Below are 17,441 nucleotides of genomic sequence, written 5' to 3'. Positions count from 1 at the left end.
CTGCAACCCAGATTAAGTACAAGTCCATTGATGCCTGCTTCTATTTGAGCATGGTTTGGAAAATACCCAGAGATCTCTAGGCATGAAAAAATCCCCAACGACCTCAGCAAATATTAATCTTGGGAAGGATGAGGTGTTTAGCTGTTACCATTTCCCAAGTGCTCCATCCTCAGCAGATTCAAAAGACACAAATCTGTTAATTGTTGCTGGTGGAAGGAGCCCATTGGCTATACCTCTGCTCTCTCTCTCCCACCTCTGGGATTTTCTCAGTTGAATGCAGGTAAGAAGCAATAAGATAACTTTTCTCATGGCATTCAAGACCAGCTGTGGGGCACTTGAACTAAGACCACCCTCAGTTCTGTCACAGTAGATGACAGAGGCGGTCTGCCTCAGTGGTCTCTGACTTCAGTATGCTTCCTCCAATGGTTGTACAAGGAAGAGCTCTGAAAGGCATTTTCCCCCCTCCCCTTACAGAACAGCATTTCCTTAATTGAGTATTTCAGTTCTTAATAGGAACTGGATTGTCAAAGCACAGGAAAGTATACCCAAAACTATGTCACAAGGTGCCATGAGCTGGACTGTAATTAAAATTAATCTTGGCATTTTTTTGCTCTTCCCCTCTCCCAGCTCAGTATTTACAAGGTGAGAAGTGCCACCAATGGGCCCCTTCAACAACTGGAAGGCTGTAGCACACCTGGCTGCTAGAAGCCAACTCCTGCAAACAACAATTCTGCAGCAAAGACACTGCATTTTGCAGAGATTTTTGAGCCTCATGCTTCAGTGACAGCACCTGGCTGGGAAGAAGCAGCCTGTGGCTGGCACTGCCGAGTGCACTGTGCCGAGGGGATGCCGGACACGGGCGAAGCTGTGCTCTGTGGAGCAGAGCGGCTTCCTGCCCCGGAGGGCTTCCTGCCCCTCTCTGCTGCACCACAGTGGCTCTGCCAACAAGGCTCAGCTCTTACAGGAAGGAAGGATCAGACCCTGCCACACTGCAGTGCTTGGTGAGAGTGAACAGAGGCTTGTTCAGAAACCAGCCTCCCCTCACATGGATTCACCCCTCTGCAGCAGGGGGCTCTGGGGCTCTCTGTTGCTACTCTTTTGGTAAATATTCTGCAGGCACCTGACGTTCAGGTTTTCCAATACATGAGACAGCCTCTTGCCAACTCAGACTTAGCAACTTACACTGGGGCAAAACAGGGACTTTGTGTTCTCCTCGTACTGCTTGTCCAGTTTCTTGTCCTATTGAGAATCACACACACAAAATAAGAAAGTTAATTTCTCTATGGCAAGGTCTCCTTTTTCCTGCAGGGACACAGCACTTTGTGGGGGGCTCTTTTCCCTTCCCCTACTTCCCATGCCTTCCCATTCATCCCAGGAGTGCCTGTGGGCACAGCACCCCTTTGCTCTAAGCCCACACTGCTGTCGGCAGCACACCGCATGTCCACACTCCCCGTTGCCATGAGCTCTCTCTCTCTTTACCCATCCACCCAAGATCAACTAAGATCACTTCCCACTCTGGGTATCCCCTCAAAATGTGGGTGTCTTATTTCTTCACAGGGCTTTAGAAGACTTTGTTCTTAATGCTAAAAATACTAAAATTATACTTGGGTAGAATTTAGAAGGCAGAGAAAGAAAATCTGCCTGGGAAAGAATGGGAAAGGCTCCAGGGAATAGTCATGGGAGCACTGGGTCTGCCAGGGCCTGGCAGAGTTTAGCAAGAGTTTTGCCTACTGAAGGAGCAGTAAGCCTTACATATGCTGAACTTCCCCTCAGGGTTTGCTAAAAGCTTCCCATGATTTTCTCTCACAGCCATCTGCCATTTCACATATGAAGGATGTTCTCACAGCAGTCATCTCAAAGACAGCTTACTCACCACACAGTGCACAAGGATGCTGAGAGGAATCCAAAACAGTAAGGAGAAGACAAGCACAGAGCCCACTATATTATCTGCTAGGAACTTCCCTGTGAAACGAGTTCAAATCTATCAGTTACCAACCAAATACAGTTTCATGAACACACACATCTATCCCCTCCTTCTGCAGCCACTGCTCAGTCAAGTGAAACCTCAGAATTGCTCAGAGAAGCACAGGCTGCCTACTTTGGAGTAGGTAAAGATAAAATTATACAATTTTAGAAAATTGTATCCATTATGTTAACAATAGCAGGTTTTTCTCTGTTCTCGGAAGAGAAATGCTGTAAGGGTGTAATATTTAATATGGGTTGTTTTGGAACAGCCAAACTGAGCCAGCCAAGGTGCCCCTCTCACACAAGACACACTGTGAGTCCATTACCAAATTCTGATGTAACAGTCATGTGATCTCTACCTGCCTCCACAAACAAAATATTTGAATGTCAAAGATTCAAAAACTGCCTCTATCCAAGCAGGCTAAATAGCTTTATCAATTACGTAAGAAAATTTTTTGTCCCTGAAACTTGAGACTGAAAGCCACAACTCAAATAACTGCACTGTGCAGGCACAGCGATACCATGAGCACACACAGTTAGGGCTCATGACACAACACCAGCTTAACCACTGGTTTTGTCTGGTGCCAGTAACACAGGGCAAGACACTGGGGGTGACACCTGGGGTGAGGTGACACCTGCTTGGGTTGCACGGTTGGGATCAAGACCAAGGAGGCCAACTCAGCACAGGCACAGCTTGAGGTGTGTGACCTCTGGTTTTCTTAAATGAAAGAGAAAGGAAGTGTTCCCCTCCCAGTCTGTTGACATTTAAATCCCACTGAGAGGCCCACTTCATACCCTGCTGGATCTAGCTGACCTCTAAAGAGACTGACTGTTATATCCTTTTCTCTAATTGACCTAGTTCTTGGTATTCAGACAAGAAGCTATCATCCCTTTCACAAGCTTGGAAGATGCCCAGCAAAAAATGGAGTACAAAAATGCAAAACAATCCCCCATCCTTTCAGCTTTAAAAGGTGAGATCAGTAGTGTCAAACTCCAGGCAAAAACATACTTAGATATATCACAAGCACAGCTACCATCTACCCTTGCACACGGGTGAATAAATCCAGCCAGCTAACTCCCTCTGAGGCTTTAGAGGTTTATGTCATGAACTCAAGACACCTCCAAAAGATATGGTTATGTATCTTACCAAAAGTATTGATGCTGAGTTGGTCTATGAAATCCCAAAATCGTTCAATCACATCCTGTACTTGCTTCTCGCATTTGCCCTGCAAAAGTAACAAAATAACTTTATGCTACCTAAGCACTAAGTACTGCCTTCTTGGAGAAGGAGATACAATGATGGTAATGAAATGAGTTTCAGTTCTCCAGACACAGTGTAACTTCACTTACATTCTGAATATAGATTTACACTGGTGCCCAATAGCAGCAATCCATTTTTACTGCCCTTATTTTTATCAAACCAGTTTCAATTCGATTGTTGTCTGAATCAGATCAAGTTTTAATGTTTGAAACATGCAAAATCCACTCCACCTTTGGCTCATGTTAGGGGACATAAAGCTGATGTTTCTGGAGAGATTTAAACACTGGGAGCCTCGGTTCCCATTACCCACCAAGAAAGCTGCAGCTATCAGGAGCCCAAGGTTACAGACCAACTCACTCCCAGATTTGGCTGTGTGGGTTTAACACAGTAGCACCTTGGTCTTCCAGTTCTGCCAGCACAAGGACTGGGGCACGCCCTCCCAAATTCACTTCTGCTGACACCCAGTTTAGCTCCAACCACTGCGGTCTGCAGGTGTTTGTGCAGCTGTACCATGGAAAAGGCCACTGAATGCCAGCAACCCATCAGTCTCCCTGCCACAGGTTCACTGCCCCTTTCAGATACTGCCGGCTGGATTTTCATGTGATTGCTCCCTGACCTGAATTATTGGAGTAAAAATAAATTGGGCTAACGGGACCAACTAGGAAGGCAAGCACTGCAAACCCAGCCGAGCTTATGGCAGCGCTCAGACCCCTCCTTTGCGCAGGGTGCCAGCTGGTTGAGCTGTGGGGAGCAGCAGAGGGGGTACTGAGCAGCTGCAGAAGGTGACAGCTTCCCCCTGCATGGGTCTCTGCAGAACTCCAAGACCTGCAGCCTCCAACACCCTTTAATATTTGCCCCATGAAGAGGTACATAAAACCTGTTACCCTGCTCAAGCTTTGGCTTCTCTTCCCCAGCACAGTCCTCCTTCCCGAGGACTCAGACCCCCAGCAGAGCAGAGCTGGGCACACTTACATTTGTGTCACAGAACCCCACAGTGCAAGGCTTCCCCTTGCGTAGGAACAGGAACTGGTCGTTGGCATCCACGTACGGCGTGCATCTGTCCTGCTCGTCCCGGCAGCACACCTTGCAGGAATTATCTGTTTCTGTAATGAAGCAGCAAACTCATTCCTTGGAAGCACAAAGAGTCACCTGCAACCCACAACCCCACATGTCCCCTGGCTGAGCATAGTCCTAATCAGCTTCCCCACAGGGAAGGCAGGACCAAGCCACCCAATTTCAGGCACTGTGACGATCAAGCCTAAAACTCAATCACATGCCCTGTGCAACATATTAGGGGGTACAGTGGGACCAAGTTCTCCAAGCTGATACCCCAACATTGCATGAATCAACAGGCCAGTGAAGAGGTTCCAAACACATCCAAAAAGACAAATATTTCTTAGACTCGGAGATCTCTACGCATCCTTCTCCTTGGCTATGCCCTCCATCTCAAAGAGTAGGGCTCACAGCAATTCATTGCATTGCCCCTGTGAAGCTTTCATTCTACTCCCGGCTGCTTTTCCACATTTAAGGGATAATATGGACAGCAAGGGAGCAGGAAAACACATTGGCAGAAGTATATGGCAGGCAAGTTAGGAGGAGAATGAACTTGGGGATTCTATATTCTCAAGGGACTTAATTCTCTTCGATATCTTTCTTTAATCACTTATTGGAGGCCACTACTCCTCTGCCAGATGCTGGATCCAGAGGTTGGTTGGAATCTCCTTACAATCCCTTCTGTCCATCTGTGGTAGAGCTGGAAGGTAGGAGAGTGTCCTCTCCCTTAGCTGGACTGTCAGACCGTAAGTCTCATCTTACTGTCTTCAACCCAGACCACGAGAAGCCAGGAGGACATTCGCATTCCCTTTTTAAACAGAAAACAGCTGACAAAACCCAACAGTTTAAACTTTCCCAAAAACCACAAATTCAGCTGTCAAAGAGGCCAGCCCACAGTGAAGCCAGCACTCTCCAAGGAGCAGAGATGAAATACAGATTTCAGTCCCAGTCGTGTTTCAGTTCAGTCTGTGTCACCCACCATTGCACGCACATGACCGCAGGTTCTTCTCCCTCTCGCAGAAAGGGATGCACTCCCCATCCTTGCACTTCCCCATGTCCACGCACACTGTGTCATCCGGAGCATTCCCTGGAGGGGGACACTCGCTGCTGTTCCCTACAGATGGAAGTCAGCAGAGTGGGAGGACTGTGTTAGAGCAAAGGGCAGAGCACCTAAGTATGCAGAAGAAAAAAGGAAAATAATGGAAATACAGACTTTTCCCAGGAAAACCCCAATAGCTTGTTCTTAGCTTTCATCTGCGGGCTCCCTGCCAGCTGCTCTGAGAGGCAGCAGAAGCTCTGGAGGCTTTCAACAGCTCAGGCATTGTGACACTGGCAACCAAGCAGTAGGTGAAGACCCTGGAGCCCCCCTCAGCAAAGCACACACTCTGGCTTGACTCCCTGCCTCCAATAAAGATTATGAGGAGGAAGTAAACAAGCGTGGAAAAGAAGCAGAGTTGCAGTAATTCCACCCTTTCTATGGCAAAATTCATTCTTGTCCCCTCCCAGTGACACACTAAAGAAACAAAAAACTAAAAAAAACAAAAAAAAAAACCAAAAAAACCAAAAAAAAACCCAGTATTTTTTTGTTCTTCTGGGCAATAAATCAGAGTGACTCCTGAACTACAATGAAACTCATTATAGGAGCATATTGTGATGCTTAACTGGTCTCTAAAATTACATGTACCGGATGACTAAAGGGCACAAGACAGAAAGTGGGTTGAACAGGACACTGAGCCTGGAGCACTTTGCTAGCTGACATACAGGGGACAGAACCACATCCCACCAGTGCAAAACGACTCTCCTTTACAAGTAGCATTTATGGCTTCTTGGCATTTCTTTTGTGCACTTTCAAACTGGCAGCCTTTACAGCAAGGACTGTTCCGGTCACTGGGGAAAGATCAAAATGGAAGAAATCAGTATTAACCAATTAAAAAAAAAATAAGTACAAGTGTGACAAAGCCAGAGAAAAAAGATGTTTAGGGGAAAAAAAAGCTACTTCTTGGAGATTGACTCATTGATTCAACCCTTGCCCTCTCTGCCCTCTCCCACAACCACCTTTCTACATACCCATTCACTCTTCATGTAAAGGTAAAATCACATAGAAAGTACAACATATTGAGAGACAACACAGGGACCCTTGTATTTATTCAAGGCACTTGGGATTATCCTCTTGTAACTTGCTGTTCAACTTAGGACAACATCTTTCACCCTTTCCTTCCCCAAACATTTCTCCCCCTTCTGTTTGTCCTGAAGGTTTCCTACTTTGTATTCTGCATTGCCTTTACTTTCATTGTTCTCACCTAGTGCAAGAAGGTGAAAAACACTCATTAAAATGGATGGATTTTTTTGCTAAACAACAGGAGTTGCACAAGCTCTCTAATGTTACGTGGTGTAGAGCTGAACTACGAAAAAAAAGATTGGACACTGCATTGCAACAAGGCCATGAGCATCCCAAAAAGCAACAACAGAAAGAGGAATCATTTAGTGCAGTCACTGTTGTCTGCTCAAACACATTTTGCAGCAGTTTGGAAATACCAGTATGCATCAGTGTAAAAAGCCACCTTCCAATACAAACAAAAATTGTATTTGCACAGAAAGTGTGCACAGGAAATTTTTAATGCTTTTTGATTGCCTAAGTTTGCTTAATAATAATGACAGTAATAACAATGACAACACAATAATAATTTTCAAGGTTGTGGCTCTTGACACTTCTGAGGAAAAGAGAATGCTGTAAAAATTAATGTATGCACACAGAAGCCTTTCATGAAATCTTTCACTGTTGTGAGCTCACACATTTAACCTTAAAGCCAGAAAAGAGGCCTGTGACACTGCAGGTGGCTTTAGGAGTTTTCAGCCCAGCCCATTGTTCTCTCCTGTGTAAAGGAGAAGCTGCAGCTCATTTCCCCTTACCTGCACTTGGCACCATCTTTCAGTTTACAGTCTGCAGAGCAGCAGGGATCAGCCAGTTGGTACAAGAGGCCAGGATCACATTCCTCCCCTTCATCCACCCTGGAGTTCCCACACACTTTGTTGTTGCGCTCTTTGAAGCACTCCTGGGCCTTGATCTCTATGGTCCTATGGATAGATTTTTTGCTGCAGCTTGAGAACATCTAGAGAGCCACAGAGGAAAAGAGCAGCACTGAGTGTACCTTTCTGTCAACAACTGGCATCTAAGACAGCACCAGCCTCCCTATGCCTCCAAGTTCTGGCATCCCAGAAAGCAGTTATTCCCTCTACACTGTCAGTTTGATACCTTGGAAAAATTTTAAGATGGGAAAGTAACAGTTGGGTCAGTAACAGACACTGCTACACACTGCAGGGACTCCCCTATGCAGTCTGGCTCAGAGAAAACTCCAGCTCTCCCACGGCTTCAGCAGCCCCAGGACGGGATGTGAAGCTGCAGCAACAGGCACAGACTGTGGGGCTGGGCACAGCCACAGGTCAGACCAGACTGCAGATAACCCCTGGTAATCTGGGTTTCTCATCTGTAGAACAGGCACAGTGCCAACTCCACACTGCCTGGGTAAGCTTCCATCACAGTGTTTGGCAGCCCCTCTCCAACAGCAGCTATGGACCACCCCAATGCTGTGTGGTACTGAAGGTCCTGGACTGGACTCTTGTAGCAGCATACAGCCACAGCTAATTACAAACAACTAATTAAAATGCACCTTGACATGCTATGAACTCCAGTGAAACCCAGATTCCAAAGATGAGCTTATCTTGCAGAGAACCCAACTGCATGCAAATGTTTTCTTTGCTAATGGCTAATCCATTACATTCTGGTAGTTTCAAACTTCAGGAATCATTAACTAAATAGATTTGCCATGAAAGGGTCACTGACCATAGCAAAAACATTTGCGTTGATGCAAAACTAAACAACCATACCTTGTTGTTTTCATGATCCCCACTGACAGCAATAGGATACATGACATATTTCCCACCCTGGTCTTCAGTGGGGGCACACTCTGGCAGACTGTCAGGATCATGCTCTGCTCCAAAGTTATGTCCAAGTTCATGTGTTGTAACCAGGTCAGCCTCCTTTTTTGAACACGAAAATAGCAATGTTGAAAAAAATTAGTCTGAGCAGTAAAGGGCAGAAGATCCCACCTACTTCCAGGCCACCAGCAATACTAAGATATACCAAGATGGTCAGGAATTTCCTATGAACATTTTTCTGGTTTTACAAGTGGAGAAACGAAGGTAAATAAAATCAGGGTCCTTTTCAAAGTCAAGTTCAAGAACTAGATTTGCACATTAAATCACTTTTAAAGGCAAAATGCTGTCCTAGAATACCAATTTGAACTTGTTTTCAAGGCAATGCAGATGCTTAAAATAAGAAAATTTGTTTTTATGCAGCTGGAAGGCATAAAAAGCTAAAACAAAACACAATCCAAACAAACACCAGCTACTACAATTAGTCAATCTCATTTAACATATCTTGCCATTAGAATTATTTCTTCTAAATGGATGATGACATTAGGAGTGCTGAATAAACTCTGCTACTGCATGATTTCTAGGAAAGACACCTACAATTGTAGCCCAACAGGGATGAATTTCCAACATCATTTATGCAAGACAGGGCTGCCTGTGCTGAGGATCCCAAACCGGCTCTGCTCGCTGAGCACCTCCCACGGCGCCTTCCCCAGCAAGTGTGTCAAGCTCACAAGGTGACAACCACAAATTAAACTCACACAGAAATACAGGTAACCACAAGGAGACCAGGCAGTTCTGCAGAGGAACTCACTGCAGCTGCTGCGTGGGCACAGGAAGGACCAAGTGCTGCCATGCGCTGCCCTGGTCCGTGTCTAAGCACAGCTAATGTGGGAGCCAGAGACAGGAGAGCTGCCCAGGCATCCCTCCTGTGCTTCACTGTGCTTCATTTGGAGAAGAGTTTTAAGAAGGTTGTTTTGGTTTGTTTGTTTTTTTCTTAAACTGAAGTGGACACCATGCAGCACTTTCCCTGTGAAACTCATGTGAACCATTGTCCCAAGCCCTAAGCCTGCCACTGGGAAGACAGAAGACTCAACTTCCTTCGTAATCCAAGGCAGAACTCCAGTCTGGAGATTGAACAACAAATGCAAATAGCATGGCAACAGCTAGAACTCTCTGTCAGCATCCCTCTAACACAAAGCTTTACTGTCTTTTTTCCCTATCTTCCTGATAGTTTCTGTGCCAAGTTTTAGCCCACACATCAATTATAAATTCCTATTATAATCACGCTACAGAAAAGCACAGCTGAAAAGCCGGCAGAACTCAGCAAAAGTGAAATATGCCCAACTGCAAAGATTTAATAGATGCAGACAGAGGCACTGCTCTGGTGTCTTTACAAGTGAGACAAAGGTAATATTCAGGCTTTCAAAGCTCATTTGTGTATTTACTATCTAATAAAGTATGGAAAAAAATCCAGAAAGTGTCAACTTACATTAAGCTTAGTATTAGCACTAATAAGTCCTGTCTACTATACTGTTCTCTGCTCTAGTTACTCAGGACACACAAAAATCAGGTGGAGGAATTTCATTAAAAGCCTCAAACTACTTACTTTGCCTGCTTGTTCTGTTTGAGGGTTTGTTTTGTTAGAGCTTCATTGTTTGTTTGGGGATTTTTTGTTAAAGCAAAATACATTTAAATTTATCTTTAGACATCAAAAACCTGATTATATCTAGAAAACTACATCTCCTATGAGACACCAGCTGTTTCCTCATTCCTGTTTCACAGTGAATTCAATTTTCACTTCCATTCAGTCCTGACTCCCCTTGTCAGCTACAACAAAAAAGATGATTTTTGTTTTATGATCTATACCCTTGTACCCAGAGATCTGACTCAGATGGAAAGCCAGCAGCTCTTTTCTGAGAGCACAGAAACTTGTCACAATCCCATGGCACACATCACCAGCACACACACATGAGGAGGGTGCTCTCCTACCTTTGTCAGGATGGTCTTCCCATAGTTCTTGGTGCTGGTCAAGCCACTGTTCAGATAGATATCCTTCTTTGCAATTTGACTGTAATAAGCTACAAAAGCGAGAAATAAACAAATTAAAATTAAGAAACATTCTTTTTGTGTTTCAGGGTACTTTTGGGGTGAGAGGGATACTTGTCTGGGGAAATGAACAGCTTTATTGTTCTCACAGGCTCACTACTGAGACCCTGCCTCTTGCCAGTTTTTGGAGCTGGGAATCTTTCAAGCACAGCTCCAACAGCTCATGTATTGCAGTAAAGGCAAAACCAGCAGAAATTTCCAAGACAACAGCATCTGCCATTCCAGAACCACTGCAGGATGTGCCCACACAAAGCAGCCCTTAGAAAAGGGTTTTTTCTATACAGCTTCTTCACACCAGATAGCTTAGTAACTTTGTTCAGGGACTTTTATCCTTCCTGCTTTTTCCAGCTCCAGCCAAAAAAATGGCCATCCCTTCTATGTAAAAAAACAACTACTAGAGTCTATGCAAATTACACAACATACTCCATAAAAGTTGGAGAAAAGAATTAAACATGAATAACAAAAACTAGCTTTTAACCCACAACTGGGACAGAAGAAAAAGAAGCCTTGCCTTTAGGACAAATGCCACCATGGCTGTTAGGTCTGGGAGAGCCAACATAAGCCAGTCCAAGCGTTCCCATGTCAAAATCTTGATACGTGAAAAGATGAGCAAGGCACACATGAGCTGCTTTCTCAGCAATATCACAGCTAAATTGCTTTAAAAAAAAAAAATCAAATCTCTTGTTAGCTTACAGTGCATGTTAGAAGCCTAGAGATAATAACATTTATCGAATGTGCCAGACAAGTACCTCCTAGACCTGGTTAAGTCAGAAAACAGCATCTGTTTAGCCATGCTACAGAGCTGCAGGAAATTAAACTAATGCCCAAGTACACTGTACACATTCATTTACATAACTTGTCTATTCATTTTCCCTTTTCACAGTGAGGACAAAGCCAAGTACAATAACTTGATGAAGGTCACAAGGCAGCCAGTCTCAGGGCCAGACATATCAGGACTGCCTTTCTGACTCAGACCACATTAATAAGACTAATTGATGTCTGCTCTGTAATTATGCAAGGGAGTCCTTTACCACGGGCTACAGGGCACAGCAGCTGGTTTGACTTTGTGTGACATCTACACGTCATGCAGAGGGAGCAGAGGACTTTCACCCGTTACTACAGAGCACCTGTATGAATGAGTAAGTCTCTGTAAGGGGCACGATTTTTTACAACCTACCTCTAGCAGCATTTTCACATCCCAGGCATCTTTCTTATCATCTGGGTAACTTCTTGCCATATTGTAATGCCTTTCTCCAGGTTTTACAGGATTCGGCTCATTGTGGATGATAATCTACATTTCAAAAAGGGCAACAATAATGAAGAGGAATTTTGGTCAATTTTACAGCTACAGAAAAGGTTTCAATGTAATTTTAAATGTCTCAATAGATCTGTAAGGAGACAAATTAAGACTCAGCATGATTCTAATATTAACTTTCCAGCCTCTGCTAGTTAAATACACCAACTAAATCATACGTAACTACATTCTAAGCAACCCTTTTACAGGATGTCAGAAGTTTTCACTGTAAATTCTGCTTTGAAGTGCATTTTACTTTTAGAAAAACTCCAAACAAATACAACCAGTATAAATAACCCCAAATCATTTCAGAGTTCCAGCTAACCAAAATGTATGTTAAAGGATTGCTACTTTCTCAGTAACCCAGAATTAGTTCATAATGTTCTCTACACCCTCCCTGCCCAAATACTACTCCTTCTTTATTCCTGCAGATCTTTTCCCAGCAAAGGGGCAGCTGGCCTGTACCATTAGTCTCCATGTCCCACATCACAGCTCTTGAAGTATGCTGAGCTGATGGATTCCTCCTGTTTTTAATGCTGTTTTCCAGATTTCTGTGCACTAACTTTGAGACACCATCATAGAACCTGAAGTCACTACATCCCTGTGTCCATATACAAGCCTCTACACTAGCATGATGTGTAACGGAGTCATTAAAGCTCTTCAGGCAAGATTTGTGTGTTTTCACCGGTGTTTGAGGCGCACTCAGGCTTTGCAAGCCAAACACCAGCGACAGAAATATGAAGTAAATGCGTAAGTCTGACAGAAACAAAACTTGCTCATATTCAGGAAAAGAAAAGCAATTTTGAATTAAGAATAAATACAGAAAGATTCTTCCTGAAAATTCACATCTCAAACACTGCAAGGAACTGAAAATGGGCATCGTGTGTCGGATCATTAATGCTGGCAAGATGCTATTTCTGAGTGCTCCTGGCTGGAGTTAATAATGTAGGATTTTATTATTTTAGCCCTAACCCAGAAAAAATAATCAGAAATCTTGCTATTTAAACCACATTCCTTTAACTTGGAAGCCCTCTGCAGAGTCCAGTGAATACCTGTTCTATCTGTATGCCGTACCCATTGAAGGTTCCATCGTCCCAGGAAGTGTTTCGGTAGATGTCATCTACTCTGTCTATCAATTCAATCTGTGCAGAAGAGAAAAACAAGTTACCCAATCGAGCTTTCATGGAGCAAAAGACACTCAGAGAAACTGCAACACACTTACCTAGAAACAGTCACTTGAATTAAAACTGAACCTCATATAAGGTAACAAGACAAACTCCCTGGATCCAAGTACTGTTGGTTTTGGATCAGTATTATCCAATATACTTGAAAATTTTCCATCATAAAAAAATAGCACAAACTTTTCCATTTATCACTTTTGTTTGTGTAGTGGAAGAGCAATAATATCAAGAACAAGACATTTTGGGAAACACTTTGTTCAAACACTCATTTTCCAGATTTCTTTGAGGGGAAGGGCAGAGGAGGGAGCTGTTTTTACTGCTTTGTTTTAGCATGGTGCTTAACTAGTTTAACTGACCCCCCAGGCTTGCTTCCCAGCCAAAAACCTATTATTTTCCTCATTATGGTTCAAGCACAAGGTTCCAGAAAGTCTCTTATCAGTGCTCACAATCAATACCTCCCTTTTCAAGCTGTTCTCTTAATAAAACACCTTCTAATAAATATAAACCACCAAACTTGCTGAGGATGAGAAGTGACATTCAGAGCCACTCAATAATAGTTTATGCTTTAGTTTTCCAATCACTGTGTCGTTAACAGTACCCATCTACCCAGGAAACACAACAGGGGTCAGCCTCAGCACATGTCAGATGCTGAGATAAGAGCACCTCTGCAAACACACCAAATGAGACCTCCTTACCTGAAGAACGTAAAAGCATTTCTGGGGACAGAAAGGTCAAAAAGCCAGCAAAAGTGGAACAGTGTGATTAGCATTTCAAAGAGTCAAGCTCAGAAAGAGACTTCTGACAAACAACAGGCCTCCAAATGTGTTTTCATTTGGTTTGTCTCCGGTCCCCAAACGCCCATACTCTCCACTTCTGCTGGAAGCCTGTGGGTAGGCCTTGTTCTAGTTCACAAAAAACCTGTCAGAAACAACCCCAGTGTTTTGGCTGGGCCACTGGGCAACTGGTACACAGGATGGAGCCCTGCTTTTCTGAGGATGGCTGAACACCTGCCTGCTGATGGGAAGCAGTGAATTAATTCCCTTGTTTTGCTTTGCTGTTATGAACAGCTTTTGCTACTAAACTGTTTCCATCTCAACCTACAAGTTATCCCACCTTTACCCTTCTGATTCTCTCCCCATCCCATCTGTGAGGAGAGAGCAAGTGGCTGCCTGAGGCTGAACTGCCTGCTGGGGTTAATCCACAACACCAATGTACAACTGAACAAGTTATTTACTGGGCCTGCTTCTAATTCTATTGTTCTGGACAAAAAGTCCTGAAAGAATTTGAAAAAGAAGATCTATATGAGTTGCTTTAACATCATTAAACATGCTAGAACTTTAAAGATGCTCATTTGCAGTGGATTTCAAAATCCAGGAGACTCTAGAGCTCTGACTGAGAAAAGAGAAGTTCCTGGGAAGAAAATGGCATAGTCAACAGAAATATATGAAAGGAAGGTATTTGCTTTTAAGTGAAATTTGAAGACTATTGAACTACATTCGCTTAATTGTAAAGTATTTTTAAAGCATGATTTAGCACTTTCCCAGGTAAAAGCTGTGTGTACAAAATTAGTATATGTTGCTTTAACTACTGGATCCCTGTGTTTTCCTGCATCTATTCCAGCAAATTTTAACAGGGTACATTTACTTACCAAATAGTTTATAGTGGTGCTCTCTTCCCCACGGCCCATGTATTTGAAGAAACGATGGTCTGCCACCACCAACATCTTGCATGTATTTTTGGAGTTCTCTGGAATGGCTCTTTTCTTCCGATGGGTGCTTTCTAAAGTAAATATTTCAAATAAACACTCAATACTACTACCACTGCTGCATCTATTGCCCTTATTTAAGACCTGAATGTGAGTGTGGATGGGGTCCTGGGAGGAGAACAGGAATGTTTAGTTTTAGTCTGGGCTTTTTTTTTTAATAGCTGTTCTTAAATTTTGTCTTCCTAAGAGTCTTCAAACTTACTGTAAGGAAAGGAATGCATAGCAGTGAAACTGAGTTATTCATCAGATTTACCTGTGGAGCTTTTATGGTCATCACCACAGCCTTAACACCTCTCCTCTTCCTGTTCCTATCCATTATCCCAACTTTTGCTGACACAGCAAAGGACAGAGGAAAGAGGGACCAAAAACTCTCAAAACCCCATCATAGCTCAAGACGGATTCCTTGAGTGACCACAGAGGCCAAACAGGTCCCACTGCAGAGTGCACAGAAGTACAAAGTTGTTTTAAAAGACATAAGGAGTGCTGTTTCCCCCCTCCATGCCCACAGTGCATTGAAAGAGCTAATTTGTTTCAAATATGCTGCTCTACCAAGGTATGGACACTCACCTTCATTTTGCTCCCTGTCTTCCAGTCCTTTTGGCAACAGTTCATCTTCACTCAGCTTTAAATAACCACACACTTTGGGGGACTGCAATCTTGAGAAATCTTTGATATCTTCAGATCTGTAGACCAACAGTCTTTCATCTTCCACATCATCTACAAATCTCCACAGTGGCTGACAGCACAAGGAGAAGTTAGGAACACAGTGAATGCAAAGTCTAGGTAAGTAAAAATCTTTATGTGTGTACCATTATATCTCCACAGCTCTCTGTGTACACACAAATACACTTCACTCACAGCGACAAACCTACTGATAAAATGACATCCTCAAGAAAGCCAAGAGAAGTCAACTCTCTCATGGTACATGGTAATCCACCAAAAGTCTGAGAGAATCTCAACAGAGTAGTGGCAGCTACCTGATAAAGCCATAGGAGAGACAATTTTTCTTCCCCTCAGAATCTGAGCAAACTGAGGAGGCTTCTCAGGTTCATCTCCTCCCCTCTGTAACAGCATGGAGCCAGGAGGAGATCTTTAACTGTGCTAATGTGGGAGACAGAGGAGTAGAAACTCCTGCAATTAAAGGAGGTTTTGATTTACAACCCTGGAAGAGGCTAGGTCTGGCTTAACTGACAGAGATTTATAAACCTTAAGCAAGAGGATCACGAGCCTGTGTTCCTATAGTTGTAAGTAAATGGGTGTTGATGGAGGGTTTTAAATATAATAGTGTGATTTTATATAGTTTAAGTTAAGAATGTAGATGGTATAAGAGAGACATCTGTGTGTACGTGACATGAGAATATATTGGTCAAAACGCAGCTGCACTGCAGTGAGAAGTGCCACAGGTGATAGGTCACAAATCCAAAACAAAGTGTTGTTTTAAGTGTCTATTGGATTAGAAAGTTATAAATTAACTCTAAATCTTGTGACTTGCACCATTATTCAGAGGTATTGTAAAGCCTCACACCCTGACTGATGTGTTCTGTTATCTTAAACCATAAATCCGTGTAATTGCATAGTCCCATCTCTTGAAATTATTTCCTCTGACGAGTGGAACACACGATTCCAACATGCTAACAAATGCACTCACCAGAAGCACAGGAGGTGGCAGGTACCAGAGAGCCTTTAAGCACACAGCAGAATGTGGGCTCTTTGATGTTCAATAGCTAGCCAAGTCACTCATAAGCATTAAAATTTCTCCAAAACCAAAGACCATGAAATCTCAAGGAAAGACACCAATTCTCACAGCAGATGCATACAAACCATCTTTTTACTTTATTGACAAGTCCTACTATTATCTGAATGTTAAAGCTACAGCAACACCACCAAATACAGCATGGAAAGGGTCAGTTCTTTGGCCAAAGCCAAGCAGCACAGACTGCCTGCATCCACAACATAGAGCACCTGGCTCTGGGTCTCCTCTGGCCCTCAGGCAGTGCTCTTGCAGCTTCAGCCAGCCATTATTTAGCACACTGTGCTTTCGCTTCACAGCAAAAAGGTCCCAAAACGTGAAGGCTGTGCCATGCCAGCAGCCCTATGTCTGCAGCACGAAACTGAGGGTTTTGCACACTAAGGCAAGGTGTGAGGGCAACAGTGGTTTACACAAAGGCCCACAGCCTTTCCAAACATACACAACTACCTTGAAAAAAAAGGCAGTAAATGGCAGAGCAGCTTTGTTCATGCTGCCTTTGGGGAATAGACTCAGGCATGCTCCCTCTGTGACTGCACATGGGAATCATCTCATCTGGGGCTGGTTAGCAGCCAAAGCTGACCTGGGGACACCACCAGCAAGGCAGTGTGGGCAAGCCAGAGGCTGCACACCATTGCCTGCCCTCACCTGCACAGACACAGCCAGCCAGGAGCAGGGGCTTGGCTGCACAGAGAGCCAAAGCACACCCACACTGCTCTGCACCACAAACACAAAAATGCTTTACTCCACAATCAAACAGCTACTGTATGTTCTCAATGTAAAACTCAAGTACAGTGATTTGGGCATTTTGATCACAGTTTTATACTTTAACATGACTAGATTTCTCAGGTTTACTCATAATTCTGCATATCCTTGGGTTTGAAGAAAATTACAATATCCATATAACACTCAGCCATAATTACTGTTATTCAAGCCATTCTAATACTGCTTGTGTCTGGGAATATACTGCACTGAACAACTCATTATGACAATCTCTAATTATATATTTGTTGAATATGTTTTTTTTAACCAAGAGTTCAAAATAACACAAACAATGAAAATGGTAAAAAACAAGGGAGTAGGGAAAAATAACCAGATTTTCAGATAAAATATCAGATTTTCAATTAAGCTCTAAG

General features: G+C 43.4%; 1 protein-coding gene across 1 annotated transcript in view; it reads right to left on the bottom strand.

The window, feature by feature from the left end:
* The window catches only part of ADAM17 (ADAM metallopeptidase domain 17), a 35,556-nt gene that overhangs the window by 2,475 nt on the left and 15,640 nt on the right, over nucleotides 1-17,441 (bottom strand). Inside the window, exons 5-18 of the mRNA XM_048296558.1 lie at nucleotides 15,126-15,294; nucleotides 14,442-14,572; nucleotides 12,665-12,754; nucleotides 11,496-11,609; nucleotides 10,830-10,974; nucleotides 10,202-10,290; nucleotides 8,165-8,317; nucleotides 7,190-7,389; nucleotides 6,063-6,166; nucleotides 5,259-5,393; nucleotides 4,199-4,329; nucleotides 3,113-3,191; nucleotides 1,874-1,962; nucleotides 1,183-1,239 (exon numbers count right to left, since the gene is read on the bottom strand). Coding sequence (XP_048152515.1) covers nucleotides 1,183-1,239; nucleotides 1,874-1,962; nucleotides 3,113-3,191; nucleotides 4,199-4,329; nucleotides 5,259-5,393; nucleotides 6,063-6,166; nucleotides 7,190-7,389; nucleotides 8,165-8,317; nucleotides 10,202-10,290; nucleotides 10,830-10,974; nucleotides 11,496-11,609; nucleotides 12,665-12,754; nucleotides 14,442-14,572; nucleotides 15,126-15,294 — 1,686 coding nt within the window. The remainder of the gene's footprint in view (nucleotides 1-1,182; nucleotides 1,240-1,873; nucleotides 1,963-3,112; nucleotides 3,192-4,198; nucleotides 4,330-5,258; nucleotides 5,394-6,062; nucleotides 6,167-7,189; nucleotides 7,390-8,164; nucleotides 8,318-10,201; nucleotides 10,291-10,829; nucleotides 10,975-11,495; nucleotides 11,610-12,664; nucleotides 12,755-14,441; nucleotides 14,573-15,125; nucleotides 15,295-17,441) is intronic.

This window comes from Corvus hawaiiensis, chromosome 3 (genome assembly GCF_020740725.1).
Source record: "Corvus hawaiiensis isolate bCorHaw1 chromosome 3, bCorHaw1.pri.cur, whole genome shotgun sequence".
Taxonomy (NCBI): Eukaryota; Metazoa; Chordata; class Aves; order Passeriformes; family Corvidae; genus Corvus; species Corvus hawaiiensis.
This window is presented reverse-complemented; position numbering and strand designations above follow the sequence as displayed.